Here is a 16,387-nt window from a genome sequence, read left to right as displayed (position 1 = left end):
TGGATCCCGCTGCAGACCCACAACCAAGCCAGCCAATGGTAGTCTACCAATGTATGAATGAATTATTTATGTCTTGTAGGCAGTTTAGTTGATTATTTGTGAATTAATTTAATTATTTGCATATCTAAAAGCATGATAGTATTATTTATACATCTGATATTGTAATAAAAAAATGCAGCACACTAAAAAGTAGAGCAGCACAACATGTCATTGACTTACCTGTCACCATCTCAGCATAGTATGGATGGTGCAGATGAGGAGAATAGGGGGGCATAGGGCAATAAAATAATATATATTTTTATTTTATTTGCTTTTAAAATGTTTTTTTTCTAACCAGCTGCTGACCTCCCAAGCCAGCGAGAGGCCCCTGCCACAGACACCCCCAAATTAGCCAGCATCCCCCAAGCCAGCGGCCCTCGCCTCAGACCACCCGTGCCAGCCAGCGGACAAAGTTTAGACCATATAACTTTATTCCATAAGTAATATATAAACATAAGATTGGTGATATTCACGAGGCCCACATGGCTGTTGTATAATAAGCACCTGATGCATTAATACAAAGAATATACCAATTCAATCAATGTAAAAAATATCAATGCAGTAAATATAAATAAAAGGGAAAAAGTCCAAAAAATTTAAAAAGAAATCCAAATTGATTGGTAAAATAGTTCAAATGTCTGTAATAGTTAAATGCCTGTGAAGGCCACAATAGTGCTACACATGGGCGCAGAGCTTTTAGATAGGGTACGGAGATTGGTAGGTAAAAACAAAAGAATAGTGCGCTTCTGCACCTTCCAGCCCTGTTTGGAGTCTATATAAATATACATTCGAAAGACTCTGTATTATAAAAATGATCCTCTGTTCTGGCTGTGATCACAATGGTCTGCAGTGATACAGGGTTTGGTTACGATATGCATCCTTTACTTCAGGTCCAAGTATAGGCAGGATCGTGCCCGTCTGTGTGCACATGCAGCGTTCTAGATAGCCAGCTGTGCTTGCTCCGTGCATCACTTCAGGTGCCCAGGTGGAGGCAGGATTGCGCCAATCTGTGTGCACATGCGGTGTTCTGATGGCCAGCTGTGCTTGCTCAGTGCATCACTTCAGGTCCCCAGGTGGAGGCAGGATTGCGCCAATCTGTATGCACATGCTGCGTTCTGATGGCCAGCTGTGTTTGCTCAGTGGAGCAGGTGGATATCACTGAGGTTAGCGTTTGTTACAGACAGTTTTGATCATCGCTGATAATCAGTGTGGGAATCGTTCCCAGATTGGGAGTAAGGCTACTTTCCCACTAGCGTTTCTCTTTTCCGGTATTGAGATCAGTCATAAGATCTCAATACTGGAGAAAAACGCTTCCGCCTTGTCCCCATTCATTGTCAATGGGGACAAAACATAACTGAACAGAATGGAACGCTCCAAAATGTATTTTGTTCCATTTGGTTGGGTTCCCATACCAGAGAGCAAACCGCAGCTTCTTTCTGTCATGGGATGCGGAGCAAAAAAGGATCCGGCGTGACCCACAATGCAAGTCAATGCGGATGGATCCGTTTTCTCTGACACAATAAAACTGATCTGTCCTCCATTGACTTTCAATGGTGTTAATGACGGATCCGTCTTGGGTATGTTAAAGATAATACAACCAGATACGTTCATAACGGATGCAGACGGTTGTATTATCATGACGGAACTGTTTTTGCTGATCTATGACAGATCAGGCAAAAATGCAAGTGTCAAAGTAGCCCAAGATAAACTAAACACAAAAAAACACTTTTTTTTTTTACATGGATGCATTCTCCCTGCTGTACATAGAAACCTCCATTTCTGCTGATCACAAAAAATATAAATACACACCATTATATCAGCTTTTACTGGTTAGTATTTACCATGCTGCTTTATGGTCAACAGGAGGTAGTGGGCACTAAGTGGGCTCATGGATGGGGGTCTAAGAGGGAGGACGCTTCTCTATGACATCCAATTTCAAGGGGTATTTCGGCAGGTACACGTTATCCCATATCCACAGGATAGTTTATAACTATGAGATCGTGGGGGTCCCAGTGGTAGGACCCCCACCGACCATGAGAACAGGGGTCCCGTGCCCCCTGCTGCTCTCTTAAAATGACCAATGCACCCGGTTGCACATGTGCACAGCCGCTCCATTTCTATTGGCATTCCGGAGGTAGCCAAGTACAGCGCTTGGCTATCTCCAGAACTCCCTCAGAAATGGATGGAACGGCCATGTGCATGTGCGACCAGCCGCTCCAGTCAATTTAGAGGCGCAGAAGGGCCAGGGGGCTCCTGTTCTTGTGATTGGTCGGGGTTCCAGTGGGTAGGACCCCCATCGATCCGATAGTCCACAGGATAGGGAATAACTTGTACCTACCGGAATACCCCTTTAAAAGGAAATCTTGGGGGCAAAACCTACTTGCCTTACGTTAGGTCTTATGACTCTACATTGTGCCATTCCTTTGTTATTTCTACTAGAAGTTATGACTGTATTGCCAATAGCTTGCAGTAAAGGTACAGATGGGTGTTACCAGTTTGGGGGGGTGTTCCTGCACAGTCTGACACCAGCAGCACTGATTGGACAGTCAGATACATGCGCTAATGGTAACACCCAGCAGTACTTTTACTGCAGACTGCTGGCAATTTATTTGCAAACTTCTAGCAGGAATAATACAGGAATGTCATAAGAATAGATGCTCTAGAATTATTACATGGGGGATGCAAGTAGTTGCCAAAACTGACATCAGGTGAGGTTACAGGTCCTTTTTAACCAACGAGAGCAAGGACAGGTGTCTTTTTTGGTGCATAATCCTGCCGTTTATTTGTAAGAACCTGCGAAAACCATGGAAATGCTTGTGTGGAGAGGAAGCGATTTTGGTTTATGTCGTGTATAATACAGGAATAGATCTCGTCATGGAAAAATAGAAAAACATCAGCAGAGGAAAGTGGAAAAGCTTTGAGAGGATTCCCTTATTTTCACACACTTGAACACTCCTAGTATAGTGAGAAGTGCTGCCTAACCTTTGTTACACTTATTCTGGGCGACCGCTATATCACAACAAGCTTATTGAATGCATACAAATGTGAATTACTTCTGAAAATGCATCAAATTGATCAGAAAGGTAAAGGCACAAGAACACAAAATGACTAAACCCTTTGTATAGATACCATACAAAAATATACTTCTATTCCAACCAAACAGAAAATAGCAGTAGTGAATGTTAAGTGATATCAATAATCTTAGAGTAGCCAGGGAATGGATGATTTGCACGGACGTCCACAAGTTCACTTTTGCTTAGCTGTGGTGAGGACGTCCCCTGTGGCCAGGCATTCATACAGATGGCGCAGCTTGTCAAGGTGAGGCTGCTCAGCTCCTGGTGTTGATGGAATCTCAAAGTCAGAAGAACTCTGAGAGTCTACTCTACCATCAGTCTTAAGAGTTGTTTTGTCCTCTGTTTGTACGCACAGGTCATTTTCTCCGGTGCCACCTGTTCCTCTCCTTTCTCCATTACTGCTGCCACCTTGTGCTCCTTCTGGATTGGAATCTCCAGTTGGTGCATTCCCTGAAACGGCTGTGAGAAGACAAGAACCTCTGTCCATACAGTGCAGTTCAGCAGCTCTCCGTTCTTGAGAGGACAGCAGAACAGTGTCCCCCTGACTGTCCCATCCTTGACTACCTTGTTCGGAGATGTGGGTGGACTGGGAGGAATTTACAGAGGATATATGAGTGGAATCATCATCATCTGATTCACTGAATAGTTTCGGAGACTGAGAATTTTTTTCTCTTTCCTCCTCAGAGGTTTCAGGGTTGTGTTCACCGTCTCCCTCAGCTGAACGAGAATTAAAGAAGAAATTCCACTGAGGTAAAACCTTCTCTGCCATGGGGACAGCTGCTGGCAATGAACATTCTTCAATTGGTCTACTTATTTCATCTGAAGATTCTGTTGGCGCCCTTGTACCTATTTTAGTATCAGTTGTTTTAACTGATTTTAGATCCTCAGCTTCTTCTTCCTCCTCCTCCTCTTCTCCATTGGATTCTTCACACTCCATAAAATCTTCCAGTACAGCAATAGTCACTGGGGTATTAGTGGAGATCACTATGGGCTTGCTATCTCCTTCACAACTTACAGACAGATTATTCTCAGATGTCCATTTGTGGTCTTTGAGAATCTTGTGCTTCCAATGATTCAATGGATAATCGTCAAATAATTCTTCAATACCGTCTTCATCTGTAAAATATTCATGTAAATTGCCATGCAAGAATGAAAAGCCAGCATTAGTTTAGTTTAGGAACAAGTATTTCAAAAGTGTTAATACTGATGACTTGTCCTCAGAAGAGGTACCAATATTAGATCAGTGGGGTCTGGGGGACACCTGCTGATCAGCTCATTGAAGAGGCTGCAACGCTGTGACCTCTTGATTTAGTACAATCATTATACATTGCCTATAGTAGCAGTTTTTCAGAGTACTCCATTGTTGTCTGTTTCAAGTTAAAGCAGCACTGCTGCTACTGTATGTATGGAGCGCTGAGTGTACTAAACTGCGAGGCCACAGTGCTCACATGCGATGGCGTATTCAAACAGCTGATCGATGAGGATGCCGAGAGTCAGACTGCCATTGGTGATTAAAACCCCAGACAGCCACTCTAACAGTATACATATAGTGAGTACATTACTAAAGCCCGACACATTAACAGGAAATCGTCAATTTCAACCCAACCCCAATTACAGGTCAAACTCGAAAAATTTGAATATCGTGCAAAGTTCATTTATTTCAGTAATGCAACTTAAAAGGTGAAACTAACATATGAGATAGACTCATTACAGGCAAAGCGAGATATTTCAAGCCTGTATTTGGTATAATTTCTATGATTATGGCTTACAGCTTATGAAAACCCTAAAGTCACAATCTCGGGTCCCCTTTGCTCAGGGGGTATGGATTAATTAGCTGACTAGAGTGTGACACTTTGAGCCTAGAATATTGAACCTTTTCACAAAATTCTAATTTTAAGCTGCATTAATGCAATTCCTTTTCATTTGCATTACTGAAATAAATGGACTTTTGCACGATATTCCAGCAAAGTGTTTAAACAAAAAAAAAAAAAAAAAAAAAAACGACCTTTAATTCGCCACTTCATTCCAGTGCCAAGGTTCCGGTCCCTGGTGGCTAGGAAGTGTGTTGTCCCGTCCGTGGTCATGCACATCTTTGCAGCCGTTCACTGGCCTCAGCACTGTCGTATCCCCAAAGCAGAAAATGGCTACAGAGACTCCGCTGTCACATGCCGCTTGGGGACAGTGAATGGCTGCAGTGGTGCATGTAATCACAGAGGGAACATTACAGTTCCACTGGGGGAAGGAAGTAGTGGGGACAGGAGCCTTGGCAATGAATAGGTGAATGCTTTGTTTTTTTGTTCAACTAAAATTGGACAAGTTCTTAATAGCAAACGACTGGTTGAGGTGTACCGACCAGTTATTTCTGCTGCAACTATTCTTATTGAAGATTCCTAAATAAAGAACAGGTAGGCAAAATGGAAAATGCTGATATAATTAACCCTCACATGCGAGTTGTACGTTTTACTCCAAAAAAATAAAAATAAATTATTGGTAGACCCAAACTCACAGTATATGACAATATACTATAGAGCAAACTGCAAACCTGTTATTTTTGGTTGTTCCTCTACCACCAAGAATAAATACCAGAAGTTAACCTGCGCGCACACATACATTACTATGAACAGTCTCACCTGTCTCCTTGGAAATCAAGTCTCTTGATCTTTTCAAACTTCCCAGTGGTTTATACCTCACTTCTGTGCATTCTGAATAAGACCTATAAAATGGCTTCAAGCTGTCGAATACAAGGCACGTGTTAAATGCACATAACCACCACAATACATAACATGAAGAAAACTAGTTGCCTGACATTATTTGTTAAAATTGACACTGCTTTTTTTTTTTTTTTTTTTTTTTTTTACTTCATGGAATCTGTCACCAGGTTTATGCTACCAGACGAGGGTATCACGACCTACCCCAATTCCACTGGTATAGGATTTACTGGATGGCTTGCTGTAATTTTCATCAAAACACCCTTTATGAGCTGCAGCGGAAGCGGATGATGTATCCTGCACAAGGTTGCGCGCATGCAGGGTAGTTCCTAATGATCATGAGCTGCAGCTTCGCCATCCCACCCTCCATATGCGGCGGGTGTGTAAAACAAGCCTTATTGGACGTGAAAGGGCCATTGATCATGAAATCCAGATTTGCAGAATGCATGTTTTGAAATGTTTTCTGTGATACCTCTGTGATTTGTCTGCAGGCAATGTCATTGCGGGAAAAACTGGCTAAAACAATGAACCGTTTTACTGTGACAGTGTGGAAGCATGATAACAATGAAAAGGGCGTTTCGATCTTAAAAAATAATTGTATATCGCTAGGACCTCTGGGAACCCGCTGAGGAAAATGAAATGTCAGTGGAAACGCAGAGTGACAAAGTAAACTCCCCATTAAATGTGGCCTATCTGGCCCTGGAAGAAGTGCAGTGGTATCACAAAGATTAAAAAGGTTTTCCGGTATTTTAATAATGATTATCTAACATCAGGACAGGTCATCAATATCAGATCGGCGGGGGTCCGCTGGTTGATGGGAAGGTCGCGCTCCGTGTGAGTGAGAAAACGTCTGTAAGTGGGTAAGTAACTGGCTCAATGATAGAAAACAGAGGGTGGTTATTAGTGGTACACACTCAGATTGGGTCACTGTCACTAGTGGAGTACCTCAGGGGTCAGTATTGGGCCCTATTCTCTTCAATATATTTATTAATGATCTTGTAGAAGGCTTGCACAGTAAAATATTGATTTTTGCAGATGACACTAAACTGTGTAAAGTAATTAACATGAAAGAGGACGGGCGGCTGAACGTAGTTGCATGACGTAATTGGTACGTGCCACGCTCCCTACCACCCCGCCCGCCTGTGAGTGCACGCCGTGTATGATGTTCGGGACTGCAGCTGTGTTTGGCGGTGTTTGTCCCTGGTTCCCTCTGAAAAAGACTGGTGGCGTCCCCTGGCCCAAGCTTTCACTTGTGGTCGGCAGCGTGAGAAGACATGATTTGGGGCGCCTCAAGGCGGACAGTTGAGGTTTGATCCAGCGCCCGCCACTACAAGAATAAGAAATCTGTTGCCTCCTTGTCCCCCACTGTGAACTACAGTCTCCTCCCAGCCTCTGTGCGGACCTCGGCTGTGATTCTAGCAGCTTTTGATTGTGCCGTTTGTGTCGCTGGGTAGGTAAGTGGGGGTGTGGGAGAGGAGAAGGGAGCACAATCTTAGGAGAGGAAGAGAGGAGGAATTCAGAAGTAGCAGTGGCGGCTGAAGGCTTGCAGTGTCCGGTCTAAAGTGGAGAAAGAGTCACTGTTTCTGAAGTCATTTCTGAAGTCACCCTCACTCAGCCTATGTTCTCAACCTCACGTGTTTGGGGTGTTTTGCACCTTTGGAGTGGTGCTTATAAAAGTTTTGAAGATTCAATAGCGGGAAAGCCTGGGATATTAACAACTTCTCCAAGTTATATCTATAAGCTGGCTGATAGAGAATGGCCCCTAAAAATAGTAGAAAATCTGGTGAACTGTCCTCCCCAAAATGTCACTCAGGGGGCAGACCAGAAGGGGGCCTATCTAAGATTGACAAATACTTAAAATCCCCAGTGGCCAAAACAAGGCTTGCCTCTAAGAATATCCAGGGGGATAGCATTAAAGAAAATAATCATGACCATCTTGCTGAAGGAGAAGCCGTGGAATTGGGTCAGTTGGGGGTATCACTAGTAACCTCCACTAATCCGTCAGAAATAATGAAGATGAGCACATTTTGGGCGAAATTCTTTGACATGTCAAGAGAACTAATGAGGCTTTAGAGAATTTACCAACACAAATGGGATCAGTAAAAACTGATATGTCGCTTATTAGACATGATCTAAATAAAGTGTGATCTAAACTTCAAGAATTAGTATGCCGTTACCTCAGATATGAGGTCAGAGATCGATACTATGAAACAAGACATCTTGCTTTTAAATGAGGAAAGGGGAGCACTAAAAGTAAAACTTACTGACCTAGAGGATAGATCAAGACGTTGTAATATCAGAATTATAGGACTCTCAGAAGGAGTTGAGGGCAAGGATCCGGAAGTATTTCTGCAAACATGGTTACTAGAGAACTTGGGGGAGGATAAGTTCTCTTCATTTTTTTGGGTGGAACGTGCACACCGTTTGCAAGCTGGGAAAAACATTTATGGGTCCTATTCGCCTGTAATGCTAGCTAAAATCTTAAGCTCTAAGAGAGCGAGGGAGAAATCGGATTTGCGCTATAATGGCTGTAAAATTTCTATCTATCCGGATTATTCTAAGTACACACAGGAAAAAAGACGCAGCTTTGTGGCCGTCAAGAAAAGACTGGCACAGGATAATATTAAGTACTCGCTCAATTTTCCGTCTAGACTGCAGGTTGTTTTTGAGGACATTATTCACATTTTTGACACGCCGGAGGAGGTTGCAGAAAGGATGGATATAAAAGGAACTTAAAAAAAGTCTTATGGATTTGTGAAGGCTGCAGCCCCCTTTTGTTTAGGATGGTGCGTTGGGGTGGTGGGGAGGGTAGGGAGTAGTTCTGGAATAGAGTTCCCATTAGCCCGGGGACAAGTGGTGGGATGGAGGGAGGGGTGAGGATGGGGTGGAGGTTGGGTGGATATAGTTGTAACTGGTGGAGAGTTGTTGTTTTTTGTCTTGACCCAGTATATCGGTTAAGATACTAGCGTGAAATATACGGGGTATGGGGGAAAACGTTAAGAGATGTGCCATTTAATTTGATCCATAAACATCTTCCAGGTATTAGTTGGTTTAATGGAAACACACTTGGTTAAAGACATCATTCATTGTATTAAAAAGAACTGGATGAGTTCTTGCCATCATTCAGCTCATACTAGTTATTCAAGGGGGGTTTCTGTATTGATACATAGAAGGGTTGACTTTAAGTGGACTTCCATATCTAGTGATGGAGAAAGGAGATATATCTTCCTTCATGGTATATTAAATTCCATGCATTCTTGCATTTGTATATACACTGCTCAAAAAAATAAAGGGAACACTTAAACAACACAATGTAACTCCAAGTCAATCACACTTCTGTGAAATCAAACTGTCCACTTAGGAAGCAACACTGAGTGACAATCAATTTCACATGCTGTTGTGCAAATGGGATAAACAACAGGTGGAAATTATAGGCAATTAGCAAGACACCCCCAATAAAGGAGTGGTTCTGCAGGTGGTGACCACAGACCACTTCTCAGTTCCTATGCTTCCTGGCTGATGTTTTGGTCACTTTTGAATGCTGGCGGTGCTTTCACTCTAGTGGTAGCATGAGACTGAGTCTACAACCCACACAAGTGGCTCAGGTAGTGCAGCTTATCCAGGATGGCACATCATTGCGAGCTGTGGCAAGAAGGTTTGCTGTGTCTGTCAGCGTAGTGTCCAGAGCATGGAGGCGCTACCAGGAGACAGGCCAGTACATCAGGAGACGTGGAGGAGGCCGTAGGAGGGCAACAACCCAGCAGCAGGACCGCTACCTCCGCCTTTGTGCAAGGAGGAACAGGAGGAGCACTGCCAGAGCCCTGCAAAATGACCTCCAGCAGGCCACAAATGTGCATGTGTCTGCTCAAACAGTCAGAAACAGACTCCATGAGGGTGATATGAGGGCCCGACGTCCACAGGTGGGGGTTGTGCTTACAGCCCAACACCGTGCAGGACGTTTGGCATTTGCCAGAGAACACCAAGATTGGCAAATTCGCCACTGGCGCCCTGTGCTCTTCACAGATGAAAGCAGGTTCACACTGAGCACATGTGACAGACGTGACAGTCTGGAGACGCCGTGGAGAACGTTCTGCTGCCTGCAACATCCTCCAGCATGACCGGTTTGGCATTGGGTCAGTAATGGTGTGGGGTGGCATTTCTTTGGAGGGCTGCACAGCCCTCCATGTGCTCGTCAGAGGTAGCCCGACTGCCATTAGGTACCGAGATGAGATCCTCAGACCCCTTGTGAGACCATATGCTGGTGCGGTTGGCCCTGGGTTCCTCCTAATGCAAGACAATGCTAGACCTCATGTGGCTGGAGAGTGTCAGCTGTTCCTGCAAGACGAAGGCATTGATGCTATGGACTGGCCCGCCCGTTCCCCAGACCTGAATCCAATTGAGCACATCTGGGACATCATGTCTCGCTCTATCCACCAACGTCACGTTGCACCACAGACTGTCCAGGAGTTGGCAGATGCTTTAGTCCAGGTCTGGGAGGAGATCCCTCAGGAGACCGTCCGCCACCTCATCAGGAGCATGCAGAGGCGTTGTAGGGAGGTCATACAGGCACGTGGAGGCCACACACACTACTGAGCCTCATTTTGACTTGTTTTAAGGACATTACATCAAAGTTGGATAAGCCTGTAGTGTGTTTTTCCACTTTAATTTTGAGTGTGACTCCAAATCCAGACCTCCATGGGTTGAAAAATTTGATTTCCATTTTTTGTGTGATTTTGTTGTCAGCACATTCAACTATGTAAAAAACAAAGTATTTCAGAAGAATATTTAATTAACTCAGATCTAGGATGTGTTATTTTTGTGTTCCCTTTATTTTTTTGAGCAGTGTATTCCTCCGCCATGCTCTCCGTATATACTGGGTCAATTATTAACATTTATGGAACAGAGGGAAGGTTGTGCAACAATCATCATTCGTGATTTTAATTGTGTAATGGAATTGGATAGGTTTAGTAGTACTAAGGGGGAAAGTGATCCTTGCAGATATACTTCCCCATTGGCAAAATTCTGTAGAGAAACGGGTTTTGTTGATATTTGGAGGCATAAGAATGGTAGTATTAAGGCCTTCTCTTGTTGTAGAACAAGGGGCTCCATGTCCTGTATTGATATGGTGCTAATTAACCATGGATATGTAGGTAGTGTGGTTAAAATCTCTCATTAACCACTCTGTTGTTGAAGATCGATCTTGGCTGGGGTAGAGGTTGTGGAGCCTTCTCATTGAAGAACACCGATCCATTCAGGAGATTTCCACTGACTGGAATATTAATAATGGTTATACGAAAATGTATTATATTTGGGATGCCATGAAAGCTTTTATTGGGGGAATCCTAAAGAGAAAGATAGCATCCATGAGGAGAGATTTTGCCTTGAGAGAAAAGGGAGCTTAAAAAAAGAGGCTAATAGTAAAGAGCAACTATACAATGAAAATCAGACAGATGTTAAGCGAGAGGATATGATAAAGGCACAACGAAAATATGGCGATTTTATGTATGAAAAAGCTCAACAAAAGATATTTTTTTCTGGCTATAATGCCTTCAGAGAATCAGGGAAACCTGGTAAGCTGTTATCTGCTATTGTTAAGAACAGGAGATGGAAGACTACCTAAACCACATTGAATTTCCAAGGTTATCTGAGGAGCAGAGATCTGCTCTGGATGCCCCGATCTCTGTGACTGACTTACAGAGGGCCTTGGATTCAATTCAAGGCATCACTTCTCCGGGCTCAGATGGGTTACCATTTGAGGTCTATAGGAGGTATCGGGACGTGTTGCTCCCCTACCTGGTAGAGGTCATCCATGACTCAGCCCAGGAGGGGGAATTTCCAAGATCTATGATGGAGACTACTAATATGTTAATAGGAAAAAAGGGAAAAGATCTGCTGGAGGTCGGTGCATACAGACCTATATCTCTGCTCAATACAGATATTAAAATTATTGCAAAGGTATTGTCTATCAGACTTAGAAAAGTTAGAGTCCATTATACACCCAGATCATTGTGGTTTCATCATTCCGGGGAAGAGTACTCATTATAATATTAGCCGTCTTTTCTCTAGTGACGGGGGGGGGGGGGGGGGGGGGGGCTGTCGTTCCATCTTGTCATTGGATGCCACTAAGGCTTTTGACAGGGTGGAGTGGGGCTTCCTCTGGACAACAATGAGGTATTTTGGAATTGGGGATTATTTCATTAAATCTGACACAAATGTTATACACAAACCCGACGGCTCAAATTTGTGTTAATGGTGTGTTAACACCTTCTATTTTACTATCGGGAAGTATTCGTCAGGGATGCCCCCTGTCTCCTCTTCTACTTAATATTTTTTTAGAACCTTTTGGCGTTGAAGATCAGGCAAAATGGCTCAATAAGCGGCTTTGGAGAGGATGGCAGTGTAGGAAAAGGGTCTCTATATGCTGACGACATTCTTTTCTGTTTGGTTGATACTCCGGATACCTTACCGAATAGCATTCACAGTGTGGAGGAGTTCGGAGGTATGTCCGGGTTAGAGATTAACTGGAATAAGACTATTCTGCTGCCTCTAGAGCAGGGGTACTCAACTGGCGGACCGCCAGCTGTCCGGACCCCTACACAGTGGCGTGCTAAGTGGAGGGCGGTCTGCCCCGGGTGCCCACTCTCATAGGATGCCAGAGCCTAGAAGCAATGAGCGCGTCCATCAATACAGATGGAAGCGCTCATTGCTGGAGCGCAGGGAGCTGTGTCCTGTCACTCACTGCTCCGCTCCCCGCGCTCCTCCCCCTCCTTTAGGCCGGCGACGCTCTGAATAGTGAAGCAGGAAGACTTCTCCCTGCTCCACCATTCAGCCTGCAGGCACAGATTGCGCTGCCTGCCTGTGTGGGCGGAGCCTGCAGCACAAAAATCTGTAAGCTCCGCCCACACCGTGCTGCAGCGCGATCTGTGTCTGCAGGGGTGAGAGGACTGTGAGCTTCAGGAACGGGACATGGTGAGTAGGTACCGTTTTTTTTTTTTTTGTTTGTTTTTAAACACAGAGGGGGCACAATGGGCATTTCTACTCTGGAGGGGACACAATGGGCATTTCTACTATGGAGGGGACACAATGGGCATTTCTACTATGGAGGGGACACAGTGCACAGAGGGCATTATTGCTATGAAGTGGGCTCAATGGGCGTTACTAGCACAGAGGGTATTACTACTATTAATGGGGCACAATAGGCATTTTACCATGGAGGGGCACAGAGCATTATTACTGTGAAGGGGGCACAAAGGGGATTATTACTATAAAGGGGGCACAATGTGGATTATTACTGTGAAGGGGCACAAAGAGGGCATTACAACTGTGAGGAGGCACTTAGGGTACTCATACTCTGGGGTGGAACTAAGGAGGCATCACAATGTGTAAGGGGCACTAAGGAGCATCATAATGTGTGGGGGCACCAAGGGATCACCCTGCTGTGAGGGTGCACTTAGGGGTATCATACTCTGTGGAGCACTAAAGGGGTATCATACTGTCTAAGGGGCATCATTATTGTTAGGGGGCACTGAAAGGACATTCTTACTGTTTGGTCAGCAAAAAGGAGATTAGGTGAGCTGGGAGGTGTGGATTATTGTAAAAAAATAAATATATATAATGCAACGCTACACGCCAATGGTGTTGTCCCTCCTTATATATTTTTTTGTTTTGCAGCTCGGACCTTCATCCTACAGCAGACTCAGGTATGTGGACCTTTACAAAAAGTACTTGAGTACCTCTGCTCTAGAGGATGTGACTTTGGTTAATACAGGGGGGGGGGGGGGGGGAGAATATTGGGGCCAGAGGAATCCTTTGAGTACTTGGGGATTAGAGTTTATTCCTCTACAGATGGTTTTATTCCACTTAATATCAACCCGCTAATTAAAAAGAACAAAAGCTAAGATTGAGATTTGGTCTAAATTACCACTATCGATGGCTTATAGAATCTCACTTATTAAAATGATTATTCTCCCTCAATTTTTGTATTTGTTCATGGCTGCATCAGTCTGGATTGATAACAGCACTTTTTCACTTATTGAAAAGTTATTAAATGATTTAATTTGGGGGATAAAACATGTTAGTTAGAATGAAAATAAAATACGGATTGGGTGTACCTTTTTTTTTTTTTTTTTTTTTTTTTAGAGGTTATTATTTGGCAGCTCAGCTACAAAGAATAAGGGAATGGCAGCTTGATCCAGTGTTAAATGATTTGGTTCATAGTTCAGGATATAAAAGTATATTTATGTTGCTGGAATCTGGACAATTGAAGCAGATGAAAACCCGTGCTTGCGGTGCCATGGCGAATCTGCTTATTAAGGTGTGGGATTACACGAGGAAGGTATTAGAGGTTACTGCTGCCCTACACTTCACGCCACTTTGGGGAAATGTTCACTTGGGTGAATTTTTGAATATGTCACAAGATACGTTTTGGCTCAGTTCGGGTATCAATTACATTTCTGAGCTTTTTAGAGAAGGGGTTATTTTTACACTAGATGAGATTTCTCATTCAGAAGGCATTAATAAGATTAATTGGTTTAGATAGAGACAACTATATTCGTCTTACATTTCCACAGGCCAATCTCCGTTATTTACTGTAGAATATAATAGATTAGTAGATATTTTGACTAAAGGTACTGGAGGGGGAAGATTAAATTATCACATATATATAGGGGATTGATCCAGGGCATGGCAGGTAGGGTGTATTTTCCTAGTTAGGTGAGAAGGAGATGCGAGGCTCCTGGATTAGTACAGGCAGACAGGATTTATAGGAATATGAGTAGATGTTCAGGGACTACTACTAATTATACTGTAATACTATTTCATTTTGTACACAGGCTATATTTATCTCCTGCACGGATAGCAAGGATGCATGGGGGAGCTTAACTCAGGTTGCCCTAGGGGGGACCGCAAGTTCACCGACTTCATGCATCTTTGCTGGCATTGCAGTTATGTTCAGGTATTTTGGCAAGGTGTATATGGAATTGTTAAAAATAGGATCGGGGTACAGATGCCTTTCAATGTTCGAGTGGCCATAATAGGGGATATTGTGAAAGACCAGGGTCCAGCTTACATTTCTATGGTGTTTATGTTGGCTAAAGTGATCATAGCACGTGGCTGGATGGCTAGAGCCGCCCCTGATATCAATAACTGGGTCAACTTGGTTAATAAAGTGAAGGCATATGAAAAGATAAAATAAAGCTCTCAAAATAAGTTGCAGGTTTTTTGTTTTTTTTACCCCACTCCACCAGGAGATCTATGGGGATTTGTTCTTGAATCGGTCATTATTTGGCAGGGTTTTTTTTATTGAGTAATCAAGTGTTTGATATATGTGATATAATTCCACTGCTTTAATAAAAATAAAATAAAGGAAAAAAAACATGAAAGGACAGATACTGCTACAGATGGATATGGATAGATTGGAAGTTTGGGCAGAAAAGTGGCAAATGAGGTTTAACACTGACAAATGTAAAGTTATGCACATGGGAAGGAATAATGCAAGTCACCCGTACATACTAAATGGTAAAACTCTAACACTGACATGGAAAAGGACTTCGGAATTTTAGTTGACAGTAAACTCAGCTGTAGCATCCCTTGTCAGGCAGCTGCTGCCAAGGCCAATAATAGGGTGCATCAAAAGGGGCATAGATGCACATGATGAAGACATCATTCTGCCACTTTACAAATCATTAGACTGCACATAGAGCATTATGCACAATTTCAGGAACCTGTGCATAAGAAAAACATAGCAGAGCTTGAGAGGGTCATTACAAAAGTAATAAATCGAATGGGTGGACTGCAGAAAGATTACCCAGAAAGATGATCAAAATTAGTGTTATTTAGTTCAGAAAATAAGTTCTTTCAAGGTAGAAAGGGATTTGTCACGTGCACACTGCCCTGGCATGTGATTAGGATGTGACTGCAAGGGGTTAATTTACTCCATTCACTCAATCTTCAAGCTGCAAACTAAGCCTAAATGACACCCAGCACAGTCCACGCACCCCAGATACATGTTGCCACCACCTATGGCTTTCTGTGGAATTCCGGGCCGAGAGGTGCCCCAACCAATGCACTCACACAGTAACACTAACTGTATACTCTACAATGAATCCATGAACAAACGAGAGGAAGCGGCACCCCAGTGGGACAAGACTGCAGCCTGACATGGGGTGATTCAACATCCTTGTTGCACTGGAGTGCAGGTTCTCTAGATGGACCTAGGAGGTTGCATGGTAAAAGTCCTTGCTGTCCTGGAGACAGGGAAGAAAGGTGTACACAGTCCAATCAGACTGGGTCCCCAACATGTGTCAACTAAAATATCCACGATCACATATTTTTATGTCCCCTCAGCAGAAGGGGTGGGTCTGGGGGACAGCCTGCTCCGTCCTGGTTCAGCCCTGGGGGAGGCACTTCATTATTTATTCTTACCCCCAACTGCCCATCTAAGTGGCAGATAAGAAATATGAACATAATACGTCTTCAACCCTTCGCAAACTGAGATGCTTCCATAATTCATGTTTCATCAAACTGATACGAAATATGTAAACTCTACAGAGAGATCCTTGTTACGTG

The 16,387-nt window shown here is 43.5% G+C and overlaps 1 protein-coding gene across 2 annotated transcripts in view; it reads right to left on the bottom strand.

Moving 5' to 3' along the window:
• Nucleotides 1-2,792: 2,792 nt before the first annotated feature.
• Nucleotides 2,793-16,387, bottom strand: part of DCLRE1C (DNA cross-link repair 1C) — a 50,328-nt gene continuing 36,733 nt past the window's right edge. For both annotated transcript variants that reach the window (XM_040413143.1, XM_040413144.1), the window contains 2 exons: nucleotides 5,744-5,844; nucleotides 2,793-4,229 (listed from right to left, as the gene is read on the bottom strand). In XM_040413143.1, coding sequence (XP_040269077.1) covers nucleotides 3,286-4,229; nucleotides 5,744-5,844 — 1,045 coding nt within the window. In that variant the 3' untranslated portion in view covers nucleotides 2,793-3,285. The remainder of the gene's footprint in view (nucleotides 4,230-5,743; nucleotides 5,845-16,387) is intronic.

The sequence above is a fragment of the Bufo bufo genome, chromosome 1 (genome assembly GCF_905171765.1).
Source record: "Bufo bufo chromosome 1, aBufBuf1.1, whole genome shotgun sequence".
Taxonomy (NCBI): Eukaryota; Metazoa; Chordata; class Amphibia; order Anura; family Bufonidae; genus Bufo; species Bufo bufo.
The sequence above is the reverse complement of the archived record's forward strand: the minus strand, read 5'-3'. Positions and strand labels throughout refer to the sequence as shown.